Below are 19,123 nucleotides of genomic sequence, written 5' to 3' on the forward strand. Positions count from 1 at the left end.
CTTTTTAAATACGTGAAAAGCAATAAGTGTGATATCAAATCAAATATAATGATTATCCTTATATCAAATATAATGAGTATCCGCATTACCCCACCAGTAGGGTAATTTGGATATATGAAAGGTGTTGTTAAAAGAGAATTAGTATGTTAGTTATTTAAAATATATTTATGTTTTACTCATTGTGATTTTATTGTATACACCCTGAATGTAAAGAAAAATAACAAAAGTTTTTATGGTGGTTTTTAACTAAAAAAAAAAATAATGTTAGAAAAAAATATATCTAAAATTCTATCCGTATTACCCCTCCCCACCCTAACCATGTAAGTTGATTGTAGGTTGTATAACCATGTAAGTTGATTGTAGGTTGTATAACCATGTAAGTTGATTAAGTTAAGTTAGTTAAGTGAAATATTTTTAATAATAATGTATTTAAAGAGCACTTTTTAGTTTAAATTTCACTTTTATAATCAAATACTTTTGCTGTCCAGGGTGTTTTTGTAATTTGAGATTTGAATAAACTCTAAAAAATAAAAAACCCTCTTTTAGTAAATTAAGATTAATGATTTATTATTTTGGATGGTCTCAAAATTATTTAATGTATCTTATTCTGACTGTATATGTAATAACTGGGTCTCATTTGAGACTAAGGTTAGTGTAACAAACTTATATCTTTTAAACAAGTCTAATGGTCAGGTACATTAAATAATGGAAATACTGGCAAGTTTTTCTAGAATGCTCAAATAAGTGTGTAACATTACTGGATTTAATTTTATTTAATTTGTTTGATAAAAATGATTCATGTTGTATTACAAACATTACCCTCAAGATTTCAAATTGATTCAGATGATTTCCAAATGTATATATTGCAAATATGTAGAATTTTATACATGGTATTCATTTATATAATACCATGAATAAATTTCTACATATTTGCCACAAAATTTACATTGTTTCTGATTAGATAAACATGTTAAACAACAATTATCTATTGAAATGCTATCTGAAGAAGCTTAAGAAACACAAAACAAGTACTTTAAGAAGCTTCAAGAACATTTTTCATGCAAATGTTCAGATCCATTTATTAGTAGTATCATCAGCATTATCGCCCATAGATCCACTTATTAGTAATATTATCAGTAGATCCATTTATTAGTAGTCACTTCTTCTTTTTTTCTTCCTTCTTCTTTTCTCCCTTCTTCTTTTCTTTCTTCATTTCTTTCTTTTTCAGATTTACTTATTAGTAGTCACAAAAAGCTCAAGCAAAAAGATTTGATCCAGAAGTGCGGTAGTGGTGTAGTTATAAAGCGCTCGCTTCATAAGCGAGAGGTTCCGAGTTCGATCCCTAAACTGTTCCTGGTAGTACCGCGATCAACTTGTTTCTCCGCCCAGCGGCCTTGTTTGTCGAGGTTCGTGTTTCGGAGTTATAGAGTTGAGAGAGGTTTATAACCACTATTAAGTAGCCTCCTCATCTGTAGTGGCCTTCTTGGCCTTGAGGAGGTAAATAACAAAAAAAAAAAAAAAAAAAAAAAAAGTGATACAAGTTTTAAAATCACTTATTTTAAAATTCTTATTTCATTTTACAGTTATAATCAATACCCTTATGAATATTTAACACAATTGGTTTTTGATAAGGTGTAAAAAATAATCTTTTTCGTTAGTAAGCTTGAATCTCTGGTTGCTATATATAAAAAGTAATACACAGCACACATAGAAATTATATCACTATTTTAAGCACAACATTCAAATTATTATTTTAGGCACAACATTTAAATTATTATTTTAACCACAACATTTAAATTATTGTCTTAACCACAACATTCAAATTATTATTTTAACTACAACATTTAAAGTATTATTTGAACCACAACAATCAAAGTATTATAATAGGTGTCAATTTTGACATTTTTCAAGGTTTTAGCTTAAAGTACTTTTTATATATAAATTATGCATTAGTTTCTAGATATAAAATAGAGGCCTGGAACTGTATAACGAGGCCTTAGAACAGCAAAAACGAGTAATTGGCTACAGGTCTAATCATTAAAGCACATAAAATAACTTTTAATCAGCCTACATTATCATTATATATTTATTTTATAACTTTGGAATTTTAAGAAATTTACTTAAGATTGGTTAACTATGTAAAATAAAATTTGGTTAGGCGTTTCACGTGTCCTTAGCAACCAAATAAACAATTCAAGAGTGCAACTAAATTCATTGTGTGAAAAACAGTCAATCTAGCTATTATAGGAGTAATCTGATAAACATTTTTCATCAAATTATTTTTTCCAAACATTTTCAGACAAATGAATTCATCGGTAAGAATCGCATAAAACTTTTTAACTATGCAGTTGTTAATTTCAAAAGAAATGTTATAAATTTTTAGTTTAACCAATACAATAAACCTACATAAAATCAAAATAAAGTTTGTTCAAAAATATTAACTCATAAAAATCAAACAATAATATAAAAAATATTAGAAATCATCTAAAATTAACCTATTCATTTTCTAAACAGCAGTTCAAAACCATCAAACAATATTATAAAAAATAAATTATATAAACAAATTCTGGCCCAAAATTGGACTTACCCAAATATCTGCTTTCGAGCTGTAAGGCATATCTTGACATACTTCAGGACTCAAATAACAGGGAGTACCAACACAAGTTTGAGCTAAATCAGCAGTGCTTTCCATTTCTTTAGAAATTCCAAAATCACCTTAATAATTGAAAAGTATGTACAGCAATTTATGAATAAAAAAAAATTCTTAATATATATATATATATATATATATATATATATATATATATATATATATATATAGATATATATAAATATATATATATACATATATATATATATATATATATATGTATATATATATATATATATATATATATATACATATATATATACATACATACATACAAAATAATTAACTAGGTTATTAGTTAACTATTAATTGTGTTAACTGGTTTTGAATATAAAATGAAACAACAATTAATTAGATATGTGATACAATATAAATATTTACTATATTTACTTTAAATACAGTAAATATTTAAATTTTTAAATACAGCAAATATTTAAATTTTGAAGAATCTTGAATCTAACTACATAACTTACCTAGTTTTGCTAAACCTTGCTTTGTGAGAAATACATTTTGAGTCTTAATATCCCTGTGTAGAATTTTCTGTGAATGAATGTACTGAACAGCCATTAATATTTGGATAAACCACTAAAAAATGTAAGTTGTGAAATATAAAGCCACTATTGCAAAATATGAGTTGCTATAAAATTGATATTTATTAAAAACTAATAAATATTTGAGGTTTTTTTTATATTTTGTATAGGAAAGTTTAAAACTATAAATACCTTTAAAACTAATGTTTCAAGTAAAAATTTTTGTTTCTATAAAAATATAAAATATAAAAACTCAATAAAATTTTACAAAAAAAAAAAATTAAAAATTTCAGAAAACAACAAAGACCTAATTTATCAATTAAAACAAAAAAATAATTTGAGCATAAAGGGTGTGAAACAGCCAATAAAGCTAATTAAAGTTTCTGCATTGCATCTTTAGTATATTGAACAATGTTAGATTCTTGTACAGAATTGCCTGTTTTGTAAGTTTTAGTCATTCCACTCAGCAGCTGAAGCCACACAGAATATATGCAACCAGATTTTTAAATCTTTTTATACTTTTGTTATTTTCAGATAATTATAATTTCTGTCTTAAGTTTTAGTTTTTAAACAGGATAAATGTCAATAACAGTTTTAATAACTGAAAGTGAGTACCCTGTATAAATATCATTTTAATAATGATAATAATAATAATGATAGGTTAAGAAACAATGCATGAGGCCACAGCAAAGAAGTGGTTTCAATGCTTTTGAAACCACAACTTAACATTGTAAAATTAACTTCAAGTTTCCAAATTAAATTCAATGTTTTAAACTAAATATAAACTAAATTTCACTACTTTCTATAAAATATAAAACTAACCAAACATATATATTTGCACAAATTTTTGGCTAAGATTAGTTTTAGTTTTAGGAAAAATCATTTTTTTGTTCCTAAGAAAATTATAGATAAACAACTTATAATTAATTATAAATGACATTTATAACTAACAGACTTTATGGTTGGAAAAGTGCTGAATCTTGTAAAAAATGATTTGAGCCAAATTATTAGATTATTCTGCACTATTATTCACTAATAACACCATGTAACAACATTTTTGTTTATGTTAATTTTTTAATGTTTCTTACATAATTTTTGTATGCTGATTTCAGTGGTACCATTGGTTTTTCTCTATCATCAAGATTTCCTGAGAAAAAGCATAAAGTATATTTCGGAGTTTTCGTATATGTGTAATGCAATTAAAACATTATATATATATGCTGATTTTAACTATATTCGTGTGTTTATTTTCAGTTTAACTAATTACAACTGTTACATGAAGTGGTGAATATGTCTAGTAGATCCTGCAAGCTTTGTCCTGACTCATTCTGTTATGTTTGTGGTTACTATATTAGTCCAACACAAGCTAAACATAAGATTGTCAGTGGTACAAAATTCTTTACTGCATATCATGCTTATTTTGGCATGGCTATGGGAGATCAGGACAAATCGTGGGCACCACACTACAGTTGTGGTAGCTGCAGATCAACTCTGGAAGGATGGCTGCGTGGAATCCGAAAGTCAATGCCCTTTGCGATTCCGAGAATATGGAGAGAACCGACGAACCATCATGATGACTGCTTTTTCTGCATTGTTGACATTTCAAAGTATAAAAAACCGAAAGATAGGCTGACTCTAGTTTATCCAAGTACACCATCTTCTATTGGACCAGTTCCACACAGTGATGAATTGCCTGTTCCTACTCCACCTCAATCCGAAGAAGCAGCTGCATATCATTCTGAAGTAGACTCACCGGATGAACTCAATGATGACTGTGATTTCAGGGAACCGAATGATTCACCTCATTTCCCTATCCAACAAGAACTTGATGACTTAGTACGAGATTTAGGTCTCACTAAATCAAATGCAGAACTTCTGACATCACGTTTGAAAGAATGGAATTTATTAGATCCAAGCTGCAGAACCTCGAAATACCGAAAAAGACATGAAACATTCGCATACTTTTATGTAGTATCAGAATCACTGTGCTATTGTCATGACGTTCGTGGTCTTTTCAATGACATTGGCATTGTTCACAATCCTGAAGAGTGGAGATTATTCATTGACAGCTCAACAAGAAGTCTAAAGGCAGTTTTGCTCCATAACGGAAACCGATTTCCTTCGATTCCAGTAGCTCATTCCGTTCATCTAAAGGAAGACTATAAGAACGTGAAGTTGTTGCTTGAGAAAATCAACTACGACAGTTACAAGTGGGATGTATGTGGAGACTTTAAGATGCTAGCATTTCTTCTCGGTCTGCAAGGAGGATACACAAAGTACTCGTGTTTTCTTTGTTTATGGGATAGCAGGGCTGCAAACCAGCACTTCACAAGACGTGAGTGGCCAGTGAGAGAACATTTACAGCCTGGTTTGCACAATGTTATTAATCAATCTCTGATACCTGTTGAAAAGATCTTACTACCACCCCTTCACATTAAACTTGGTCTTATCAAACAATTTGTCAAAGCATTAAACCCAGATAGTGCAGCATTCCAGCATATTCGGCAGATGTTTCCAAAGGTGTCAGATGCAAAAATTTCAGCAGGTATATTCGTTGGTCCACAGATTAAAGTTATGTTGGCATGTAAGGAGCTTGAGGACAAAATGTCTGCTGTTGAAAAAGAAGCATGGACTGCATTTAGACATGTTGTTCATAGCTTTTTAGGCAACAATAAGAGTGATAACTACAAAGAGATAGTGGAAAACTTAATTGTACGGTACGCAGATATGAAATGCAGAATGTCAATAAAGCTGCATTACCTGCATTCACACTTGGAATTTTTCAGACCAAATTTGGGTGATGTGAGTGAAGAGCACGGGGAACGTTTCCATCAGGATATTCTTGCAATGGAGAAAAGATACCAGGGCAGATGGGATGCAGCTATGATGGGTGACTACATCTGGTGTTTGATACGCGATGACGAGAAACTTCATAAAAGAAAACCTCGTTCTACTGTTCACTTTTAGTGTTTTTTGAGATTGTGAGAGACTGTTACAATACAATATAATGTAACATTATGTAATATATGTAAGAAACATGATGTAACATGAAGTTTTGTAACATAACATAACACTTTTGAATTAGTAAATGTTTTATATTGACTAAAGTAGAATCTAATGCAAAACGATTTATATTGTAACGATTTATATGTTTAATTGATTTTTTTTTTTTTACGACCAAACGATTGATGCAATAAAAAATCCAATGTCATATTCAGACTCAGCATACTCAAATTAATTAAGAAACATCAAAAAACTTTGATAAACAGAAATTTTTTTTTTTTTTGTTACATTGTGTAATCTACTTTTATCATCTCATCATCATCTAAGCAACAAGCTTATTTGTGTTGTTCTCCATATCCAGGGCAAACTTTTCACATCAAGTGCAAATAAACAACCTCTATCTGCAAAATAAAGATGTTTATCAATCATTATTGGTTAAAGTAATAGATGTTTTTGCAAACCGGGAACAAGGTACAAAGAGATGTATTGGAAAATGTAAAAAACGTACATTGGTGTAAGTAAACATAAAGAAAGCAAATTGCAGCACTTGTGATTGCAAAAAAATAGATGGAAAAGTCTCCATATACACCAGGTAACAATTGAATTAACAAGTTCATCACCTTAAAACACATTTTTTAAACGAACCAATTACACAATGAGGAGAAAAGACAAAGTACTTTTGTTGTATCGAATACATAAATTACATGTTGAAGAGAAAAGACAAAGTACTTTTTTTGTATCGAATAAATAAATTACACGTTGAAGAGAAAAGACAAAGTACTTTTTTTGTATCAAACAAATAATTATACAATGAGAAAAGACAAAGTACTTTTCTATTTTACAAAATGACAATATATATATATATATATATATATATATATATATATATATATATATATATATATAATACATACATACATACATATATATATATATATATATATATATATATATATATATATATATATATATATATATATATATATATATATAATTAATTAGTAAAAACACTTATCTAACTTTTATCTTCGACTCGGAGTTTCACCATCGCTGGATCATCAGGAAGAGTTCATATATATATATATGTTCATATATATTATATATATATATATGTATATATATATATATATATATATATATATATATATATATATATATATATATATATATATATATATATATATATATATATGTATATATATATATATATATATATATATATATATATATATATATATATATATATATATATATATATATATATATATATATATATATATATATATATATATATATATATATATGTATATATATATATGCAAAAAACTCAAGAAATTAAAACAAAAAGTTATTAATTTAATTGTGATTTTTAATACATTTATGTTTTCAAGTAAGAATATATATTAAATTATAATACAAACTATAATAACTCAAAAAAAACTTTTTTTAAATTTTTTTAAATTTTTTAAGTGTATATTAGTTTTATTTAAAACAATTTCAAAAATGTTTTAAATAATCAAGAATAAACCATGCACAGGCTCCAGAGGGAGGGGCAAAAAGGGCATACATGCCACAGGTGCTAAGGTTGTTAGGGGCACTAGAAGACAAAAGACAAAAAAACCATAATGAGATTTTAATTACAAAAAACTATAAATCTGTTTTTGTTAAAGAGGCATAAAGTAAATTTAATTGGTGATGTGCATAGCAAAAAATTTGCTTTGTTTATATTACCAAAGAATTATAGTTTTAAATAATTCATTTTTTAAAAAAATTAATTTAAGAAATAAATTATTCATAATTGTAATATAACCATCATGTCTTGTCACAAAGAACCGCTGTTGAATAAATTAAAAAGTTGTTAACGCTTACGCTTTCTCATCAAACTCAGCATATATTTCAAAATGACCTGTCTAAAACCCATTTTAATCAAAGGTTACCCAGAACATCAGCACTTTTTTAAAAATCGTGTTGCAAACCGTTGGAATAAATTAGCGCATGATGTAATTGATGTACCTACAGTAAACTCTTTAATAAGTACTTTTATGATGCTATTTCGGCTGCAGGAATGTCAATTGTCAGCATATGAAAGCTTGGTGTTGCTTTCTTTCTCAATATTAAACTTTTTAAGTATAAGTTTTATTGGTTATTGTCATAAATAAATAAAAATCTAATAACTTTTAGTTTTCAGCTGCAGTCCCGCAGTCTAAAAGCTTGTAAAGCTAAATGGAAGATCTAGCTCTACAAGCTTTTAGACTGAAGACGCTCAGCTCAGATTGCTGCTATAAAACTAATTTCAAAACAAATACAGAAATTTCTGCTGCTCTGAAGCTGTTGCTTTACCTTCAACCAAAGCATCAACCCATGAGAAGATGACTCGTCTTCGCAATGATACAGAATTTTTTGCAAAGAGAATGATGAGAGGAAAATTGCAATGAACCTGGGTATAGTAAACAACCGGGGCTGGTACTTGACCTAAGGCAAAGCCAGATTTATGGCTGGGGCTGTAAAATATTAAAAACAAGTGATATATAAAAACAAGTCAATATGCACCAAGTTTATGCAGTCCCGTCCATAGAACCGACCTTGGCCACAGTCAAATACCAGCCTTGGTTGTTTACTTACCTGGGTATGTTCTCTGAACATAAGCTTGAAGTGAATATCTTTAATATTGAGTTTTGTCATTCTATTCAACAAATTCAATTTAAAATTAGGATTGTAAAAAGGGTTTGTTAAAATTCTCATTTATCTGGTTAAAAATCAAGAACTGGTTAAAATTAAAGCTTGAAATAGAATACAACTTTATGTAAGGTATTTCGCATCTTAGTAGTTTAAAGTAGTCTTTAATTTTCACTTCTGGAAACACTTTAGGCATTCCCAACCAAATATATTCAAAGGGTCTATAGCCTATTTTCCAATCTATATGCATTTTAATTCAAACTTTTTACGCAAAGCCTGTACCTGTCGCAGAAGGTGAACAACCTTTAAGTAAAATTGATTGAAAAAAATGATTGTAGGGCCACTATAAAACAAAGGATTTAAGAATGTGTATCAAACATGAATGTTGAAAAAAAATAGGATACAACTCTGTCGTAAGATGACCTATTAATAATCACAACTTTTGCTGGTAAAAAAGAAAAAAAAAAGAGTTTTCAATATTAATTAAAGAAACTGTAATTCAATTTAGATCCAGATTTTCCCAAAAATATGGATGTAAGTAAACGGTATTTGAAATAAAAACACAGTTATTGACTTGATAATTGTATCACCAATTATCAAGTCAAATAGCATTTGGGGGGCCTTATATACTAATATAAGCCCCCCCTAATTGCTAATTGGTCTTGATAATATGCTATATATAATATGATAAAAGTACTAATATGCTCTGGTCCAGCTATCATGAAAGCTCTCGGTGGCCCTGATCATGTACGTGCATTTTTCCGATAACCAATTGTTAATGTTGTTTAGAAGTATTGTTTTTAAAAAGTACTATTTTTAAGTTAAATTATTTATAACCTAAAATAATTTTTTTTCCACCTTAGAAATGTCTAGCAACGGGCCTATATATATATATATACATATATATATATATATATATATATATATATATATATATATATATATACACGCACACGCACAAATTCTTTAATAAACACTTACATGCTTTGCTTCTACAATTTTATCATAGATAGATCCACCTTCACAATAATCCTAATAAGTACATTAGTTAATCAAAAACAAAAACATTGCATTTTTCAATATTTTAAAACCATTTTAATATGTTTACATTTTTTAAACAATTTACACAAAAATTGTATTCAAGAAAATGTTCAGAGTCAAAAGTTACTGTTAATTTCCTTGCTCATAAAAAATTAAATCTTTTATTGGATTTAGATATTGAAACTATATTTTAATTAGAAATTTTACACATTGATTGGAAAACCTAAAAAATAATTATAAGTTTATTAAAATCACAGTCAATCAAAATATAAAAAAGGGATGTACTTGAATTTCCTTCCGGCCGGGGTTAGAAACTTGTGACTTTTAGTCCATTCCTGTTCTGCCCGGAAATAAAATATTTCAGGCCAGAATGCCAGAATTTATTTTTTACCTTTATTTTTTAAGTTGTAATAGACTTTGTAGATTAAATCAAAAAATCATTAACCTACAGTGCATTGAAGAATATGTAAACCTAAGTAAAAAATAGAAGTTTCTAAACAAACACAATTTTATTTGCAATAATCAATTATGTAAGGATTTCTGGAAGTTTAGGAATATTGTGGCACAAAAAGATTTGCTCTTCAGTTTTGGTCAACAAACTAGCTCTTTTTTCATCAAAATAGTTACCTGCCTCTGAGAATAGTCTCACTTAAAATGTTACTTAAGTTTTAAATAGTTAAAAAATATAGGATACCTAAAGTAAATTTCAAATTTAACCCAAATGGAAAAATAGAAAATAAAGAAATAATTTTAAATATAAATATTATGCAGGTTAAAACTTTCAATACATAAAATTATAAAAACAAACAAAAACAACATATTATATTTAAATGAAAAAAGAATTCAATTAATGAAATAGGTTATATATATTATAGGTTATAAGTATATATAATATACCCATGATGTAAAGGTGCAGGCTTTCACTTTAATCTTGAAGGTAAAAAATAACATAAATATAATTCTCACTCCAGCCAGATATCCAGCCAGAATTTTATTGACAATTCCAGTGAATCTGGAATTGTCAATAAAATTTCCATTCTGGTACACCCCTAAATAAGACTGCACCAAGTATTAAATTAACTATCTATATCTATGAAATTTTAAAGAGCATGCCTAAATGACACCAAATAAATGTAATTTTAAGTTGAAGTTAAAAAAGTTCCAAAAGTTACAACTTTTCAAATAATAATAAAAATTTAATATTTATACCTGTATAATAGACAAATATTGAGAATCTCTACCAAAAAAGAAGTTTCTGCATGATACAATATGAGGATGTTTGAGTCGAAATAAAAGTCTGAAAAATGTAAATAGAAATTTTTAAAATCACTCCAAGGTCTCGCCAAGAGGAGCAAAGTTTCTTTATGGAGCATTTCAGATTTGACTAAAACAATTTAATTTTGTACATATATTTGAGAAATGCATGTCAAATTTCTGATCAGTATCTAATACGGTTCTTGAAAAAACACGATTTAGTTACCGGGCAACTTTGCATAAAATTTCCCTCTTCAAGTAAAAAGGTTCTTTCATTGTTTTTAACAAATAATAACTTTTGAACAAGTTAGTTTTATACTTTAATTTTTTTTAAGACAGCAAGTTTTAGAAAAACTTGCCATTATAAAATGGATTCTTTTAGAACAACAAAAAAATTTAAACTCAGACATTTCAGCTTTTTCCATAATGGCAGGCTAATATTGATATTTTTGTTTTTCAATCAAAACTTTTGGCAAAATTAATGGCTCTTGGTTTGATCTTAAAAACTAGATTAAAAACTGATACAAACCAATTTGCATGTTTGTCTACATGTAGCAGATAAATGTTTTAGAAAGCTTTAGTTGGAAGTGAGCTGGATCGAGATTTTTTTAAAATAGATCCCTGATGCAAAGCAACTTTAAGATGTTTTTCTTCTTAAAATACTTTATACGCATCTATTAAAGAGAATTTATTAATAAAAAAAACTAAAAAACTTTTTTCCAACAAAGACAAACGAAAATTGTATGCAAACCAGACGCATCAATAAAAAGTATGCACTACTTGGGTCTTCTCACAAATTTTTAAAAATTTAACTTAAAGCAAAATCATGTTTTTTTACTTGCATAATTTTAAAATGCTGCAAAGTTTTCTCTATTGTCTAACTATATAGAGTAAGTACGAGAGGTACAACTTTTTCAGATTTCGACAATGTTTTGCCAAAGTTTGACTTGATTTGAACAATAACATTTTGTAATTCATATTATATATGTCTATATATATGTCTATATATATGTCTATATATATATACATATATATATATATATATATATATGTATATATATATATATATATATATATATATATAAATATATATATATATATATTTATATATATATTTATATATATATATATACATATATATATACATATATATATATATATATGTATATATATAGACATATATATATAAACATATATATATATATATTAACATAATTATATATATATATATATATATATATATATATATATATATATATATATATATATATATATATATATATATATATATATATATATGTCTATACATATTTGTCTACATATTTAAATATGAATATATAAATATATATATATATATATGGTTTCCAAGAAAGATTGGAAGTAAGAGTTAATCCTAGAAGATGAAGAGTAGATGACTCATCAAGTAAATCACCATTTTGAGAGTATAGACGACAGTTCCAGAGAACACTTCTGCAAGACAAAAACAGGTATGTTGTCAGGGTCACAAGCTGCATAAGAATCTAGTCAGGAAATCACTTTAGATACAGAAGCTGGAGTGATATGAATGTCAAGCAATGGATCAACCTGTTTGTTGGCAATATCAGGTAGAACACAACTAGTGGAATCAAGAGATGATATTGATGAAAAGTTTTTAGCAAACAATTCGGCTTTGTCTTTAGGTTAGGTGACCAAGACTGAATCATACAAGAGAGGTGGAATTAAAGATTTGCCATTATTATTTATATTATTAAAGATTCTCCAGAAGTCAAAAGAGCCTAATTTTTGAATTGAGGTACGAGATTTCATGACCTGAGAATAGCGGGTTTTGGCGTAAGACAAAATTTTTATAAAATTATATCTAACAGTAATAATCAGACGTCTGTTTTCTAGAGAATTGTTTTGCTGATAAATATGGAAGTAACGGTTTCGATTGACAATCGCAGCAGCACAGTGTGAGGTAAACCATAGAGGAGAGTGAGGCTTGACCTAAACTCGTCGAGGGAACAAAAGACTCCATAGCAACATGATTCCATGAAGTTATGTAAGAAGTACATTTGTCGACAGGAAAATGAAAGATTTCTATCCAAGGGCCATCACAAAGCAAATCACGGAAAGAATCCCAGTCAGCTTTACTCTAGTTGTAAGAGGTTCAGTAATAGGAGTATTCAGGTGATGAAGAAGAATGAGATATTAGTTTTAGAGAGATCAAACTGTGATCAGAAGCAGAAGGGTGAATGTGGAGAAACTGAGCACTGACTAGGATCAGAAACAAGACATAAGTCGAGTAGAGAAGGTAAATGATTCGGGATGTCAGGAAAGTGAATTGGAAAGTTGACTATTTGAGTTTGGGATTGAGAAAGGCAAAAGTTGTGGGCTTTAATGCCTACAGAATCACTGACACTAGAGCCAAGCCATTCAGAGTGGTGAGCATTTAAGTCACACAACAACAACAATATAGGGTTATGGATAATGAGAGAGGGCTTGGTCTATATGATCAGAAAGAACATCAAAAAGAGTGTAGTCTTGAGATGAAAGAGAGCAATATAGAACAAAGAGAAAGGCAATAGAGTGAATTGGAGCTAAACAAAAGCACATGAAAGAATTGTCTGATGATTTAAACCTAGTTTCACAACAAATGGGTGAATTCTTGCGAATGTAAATGCCCAAGCCAAGCATGTGACTATTGGAGTCTTTACAAATTAAAGGAAAATAACCATCAACACTAAGATCACAAGATGAGACAGCGGAACTCAAATTAGTCTCACAAAGAGCAAGTAGGTCTGGTGAACTTTGCAAGAGATAAGACTCAACAGAAGAAAAGTTACTTCGAAGACCACAAATATTGGTGAATAATAGGTTTAGAGAACTTGGTGATGCTGATGGTTTTTTGTGTTTTATAGTTTTTGGTACTTTATTCATTTTTAAATTAGATTGAAGAACTTGACTCAAAGCATAGATAGTACTCAGAACACTGTTTAATAGCCCAAGGAATTGCCTCATTACTACTAATAAGCCATAAGCCGTAACAAAGGGCTCCAAATGTGGCCTCTGCAATGCACACCAAAAGTACAAATAGGGACACAATCCATGCGCAACATGGCACTGTTAATACTTTGATATTTTTCAGCTGTTGATGGAATCAGCCTCTCTGAGAGCTACCACAGACTTTGGGAAACCTGACTACCAGCCAGCCTCAGAACCATAAAACTGAGTTTTAGAGCTGTACCCTCATTAGGAGATAATAGAATGAGTTGCCTAGTCATAAAAAAAGAGACACAAGCAAAACCCAAGCATTGCGTCAAGAAGATCTAGCATTCAACATCCTAAACTGGAAACAATGTATTAAAAATACATCTGCACCAGCCTAATAGATGAAGAATGGGTGCAAGGCTGGTCAACAGATAGAATCTGTTTACCCCTTAAGTCTTTACCTAGGAGGCCTTCTACAAGACAGTAGCCGGGTGCATTTAACAACTGCCCAAGATGAGTATTTTTATCGAGACACCATCTCTAGCCTTTACTCAATCAAGAGTCCTAAGGCAAGGGGTCCTTTAAGTCAGAATTGGCATCTTCTAGCCTTTGCCTAAAAAGGCCTATCCTACAAGGCAGCAGGACATAAAACAGATTGTACTGGGTTACATGTTACCAGTAGCAGGATAACCTGATCTGACACAATAACCTGATCTGACACAAACATGCATACATACATACATACATACATACATACATACATACATACATACATACATACATACATACATACATACATACACACATACATACATACATTTAGTCTTTAGAGACCTGATACCAAACAACATGTTTGACGATTAGATTGTCTCTTTATCGAGCTCGACGATTAGATCGTCTCTTTATCGAGCTCGACACTTTCCTACTTCGGATTTTATTCTCTATCTCTATAAATCTCAAATCCGGTCTTATACGGAATACTGTTGCCATATCTGGGGCAGATCTTCTAATGATGCCCTTTCTCTTTTAGACAAGGTGCAAAAAAGCATTGTAAACATAGTTGGACCTGCTCTTGCAGCCAACCTCCAACCATTATCACATCGTCGTAATATTGCTTCTCTTTCTCTTTTCTGCAAATACTGTAATGGGCACTGCTCTAAAGAGCTAGTGTCTCTTGTGCCATCTACTAAAATTCATTCTCGTATTACTCGCCATTCAATCAAGTCTCATCCTTTTTCTATGACTGTTCCAAAAACTCTTATTCATCTAGTTTTTTTTCTCGAACATCAGTTCTTTGGAATTTGCTTCCATCATCTTGCTTTCCTGATTCATATAATTTGCAATCCTTTAAGTCGTTTGTCAATCATTATCTTGCACTACAATCTTCATTTTATCTCTTCCAGTAACTTTCAACTTTAATTAGTGGTTACTTGGAGCCTTGTTGGAAGCGAAGGTGTTTAAAGAATATATATATATATATATATATATATATATATATATATATATATATATATATATATATATATATATATATATATATATATATATATATATATATATATATATATACATATATATAAATTAGTAGAAAATCACTTAACAAAAATTTTTCTCATCTAATACTGTGTTTCATCAATAAAGACTCATCAGAAATGAATGATCAAATTAATAAAACTTCAATTTTTACCAAAAATTAAATTACATTAAAGTCGCAAATGTCTTAGCTACTTAAAATTTAGTTTAATAATGAAATTCGGAAAAAGAAAAACATACATGACTGCTTTGATTTAACAATGGGTAGTTATGACAGAGCAGAGATTTGTGAATTTGTTGGACTATACATTTTAGATTTAATTTGATTAAGTAAAATAATCAATATTAATGATTTAGGCCTTTATCACAATGATGGTTTAATAGTAATGCAAAAAAATATGGCCCAGAGCTCAATAAAATTAGAAAAAATATAAAAAATTTTTTAAATATTGACTTTCAAGTTTAAATAAACATAAATTTAAAAATTGTGGACTTTCTTGATGTCACATTTAATCTCTCTGAAAATTCATATAAGCCTTTCAAAAAACCAAACGATGAATTATTGTATATTAATATTAACTCAAATCATCCACTCCAAATTCACAACAAAAAACAAATCACAATTTCAATTAATAACAGGCTAAACCAAAACTCCTCTAATGAAAATGTATGCAATTCCTCCAAACGAATATTTGAAGATGCCCTTAAAAAAAGTGGTTTTGAAAATTTTGAACTTAAATTTGAGCCTGAAAAAAAGAATAAAAAAAAGCGAAATAGAACTAGATATGTAATTTGGTTCAAACCCCCCCCCCCCCTCATATAGCAAAAATGTTTCCACTAACATAGAAAAAGCATTTCCCGCCCTCTAATAAATTACATAAAACTTTTAATCGAAATAAATTAAAGTTAACTTTTTTTTTTTTCTTTTTTTTTTTTGTTATTCGCCTCCTCAAGGCCGATAAAGCCACTACAGATGAGGAGGCTACTTAATAGTGGTTATAACCCTCTCTCAACTCTATAACTCTGAAACATGAACCTTGACGAACAAGGCCCCTGCGCGGAGAAACAAGTTGAGCGCGGTACTACCAGGGACGTGGTGGGGATCGAACTCGGAACCTCTCGCTTATGAAGCAAGCGCTTTACCACTACACCACTACCGCATTTTTGTGCAACTACAGTTGCACAAAAAATATAGAAAGAATTATAAAAGGTCACAATAATGCTTTGTTAAACAAAAAAGAACAGCAAAAAACGTTTTGCCAATAATAAGCAATCTTTTAAAAATAAAAAGTATTCAAAAGACACCATGCTGTCAAAATATATATGGGAATTGAAAGATAAAAATATTGATGATTTTATATTGAATTGGTCCATCCTTAAAACAGCGCCTGCATATAACAATATTTCCAAAAAATGTATACTATGCCTGTAAGAAAAATTTAAAATAATTACACATGCAAACCAAGAATGTTTATTAAACTAAAAATCGGAATTATTTTCTAAATGCAGTCAGGAAAATTAGTTTCTCCTAAAAAACTATAAAAATAAATGAGCTCAAATAATAGTTACATTGAGTTACATTTAAGTCCCCCTTTTAAAAACTATTTTTCTAAAAAAGCATAAGTAATTATTTCCAAAGAATTCTTTTTATAATAGTGTCAGCATATTCCACAAATGTGTGAAAATTTACATTAGTTAAGACATTTGTGACTTCCTGTAATTTAATTTTTGGTATAAATTGAAGTTTTTTTAATTTGATTATTCATTTCTTATGAGTCTTTATTGATGAAACGCAGTGTTAAATGAGAAAAAATTTTCGTTAAGTGATTTTCTACTCATTTATAATTAAGAACATTAAGCACTCTACTTTTTCAGTTTTTATGACCCTGCAATGTTTACAGCTCCCTCAAACTGAGGGGGGCTAAAACTTTATATGGCCCTAGTTTTTAAAAAATAAGAGATTTTTGCATAAAATTTGAAATTTGTTGATGCATATAAATTTAGATGAAAATAGTAAAGAAAATATTTTATAAACTTGTTGCTTTCACGGTAAGGGCTGGGTAGGCCCAAAATTAGAGTTTTTTTTGTTACCAAGCTCCAATCACCCCAATTCTTTGCAAAACATTTTTTTTGATATAAGTATAAACATACAAAAGTTTAGAACTTGCACAATAAGTAAGTGTCAAAGCTCAAACATCTAAAAATCCAGTTTACACCACTGTATGTATATATATATATATATATATATATATATATATATATATATATATATATATATATATATATATATATATATATATGGAATATATATATTCCATGAGAAAATGGGACCAGCATGTAACCCATCATAAAGGTCATTTTATACTTTGTAAAAATGGTCACCTATATTACATAGACTACCATCCATATTTTCAGCACTGATATCAAATAAGTTTTAGAGATGTTTTAACTTTAAATTTAACTATTTTTGGGAATTTTTTTGTTTGTAAATTTTTGTTTTACGAGTTACAGTTCAACTATTCATGTGATTAACCTTAAAATTAGCAATATATGTTTTAAAGACAAGGAATATGATTATTTTCTATAAAAACAACTAGAACTATATCAATATGAGGATTGTACATCACCTACAGCTGTTTTGGAAATTTTAATAACCTGTAGTCTACTTTTTTGACCTATTTTGAAAAAACCAATTAAAGCAGAATGGAGGTCTGGTAACTATGGTAGCATTAAATTTTTGTCAAATTTTTTTGCTTTTATCAAAATAGATATTTAAAAGAGTGTTTTAGTGCTCAATTGAGAGGTGGGTTTTTTGAGGATTTTCATAAAGAAACACACGAATTACAATGAAAAAAAACATTTGGATTTGGCCATTTTGAAAATCTCCATAAAAAATCCATGATCAATAGTTAAAATGAAAAATACATGCAAAATATTTATTCTAAAAAATTCATAACATGTAAAATATTTATTCTAAAATTTAACTTTAAAAAATTAAATAAATACAACTTTTAAATAAGAAACTAATCTATAAGAAACCAAAGGCTGCTTATAAAAAAAAAACAGTAATAAAGTGTTAAGCAAAGGAGGATGCATGAATTTTACAAGGACGTCTTCATTTTCTTCATCAACTACTGATACCAAACCAACATAGTTAAACATATCATTTTTGCAGATATAATATTATCCTGCAATAATTTCTTGAAGATATTGTATTGAGCCAGTAAAGTTGAATTTTAGACTAACTTCCTCCTGCTCTATATATTCTTCACAGACTCTTTTGACATTGATGTTTGTTGAATCCTGTGAAATAAATGGGTGGAAACTTCTTGTACCCGGTAAAGTCGTTGCATAATTTAATTAGTGACTCAAAGATTTATGGACTGAAAAAAAATCTTTGCCTTATAAAAACAAGAATGACAAATATATTATCTTTAGAAAAAAAATAACATTTTCTTAGCGCTCT

General features: G+C 28.7%; 1 protein-coding gene across 3 annotated transcripts in view; it reads right to left on the reverse strand.

The window, feature by feature from the left end:
• The window catches only part of LOC136071954 (serine/threonine-protein kinase Nek4-like), a 56,839-nt gene that overhangs the window by 32,101 nt on the left and 5,615 nt on the right, over positions 1-19,123 (reverse strand). For all 3 annotated transcript variants that reach the window (XM_065797906.1, XM_065797905.1, XM_065797907.1), the window contains 5 exons: positions 11,110-11,197; positions 9,841-9,891; positions 3,373-3,408; positions 3,124-3,235; positions 2,588-2,715 (listed from right to left, as the gene is read on the reverse strand). In XM_065797906.1, coding sequence (XP_065653978.1) covers positions 2,588-2,715; positions 3,124-3,235; positions 3,373-3,408; positions 9,841-9,891; positions 11,110-11,197 — 415 coding nt within the window. The remainder of the gene's footprint in view (positions 1-2,587; positions 2,716-3,123; positions 3,236-3,372; positions 3,409-9,840; positions 9,892-11,109; positions 11,198-19,123) is intronic.

The sequence above is a fragment of the Hydra vulgaris genome, chromosome 05 (assembly GCF_038396675.1).
Source record: "Hydra vulgaris chromosome 05, alternate assembly HydraT2T_AEP".
Classification (NCBI taxonomy): Eukaryota; Metazoa; Cnidaria; class Hydrozoa; order Anthoathecata; family Hydridae; genus Hydra; species Hydra vulgaris.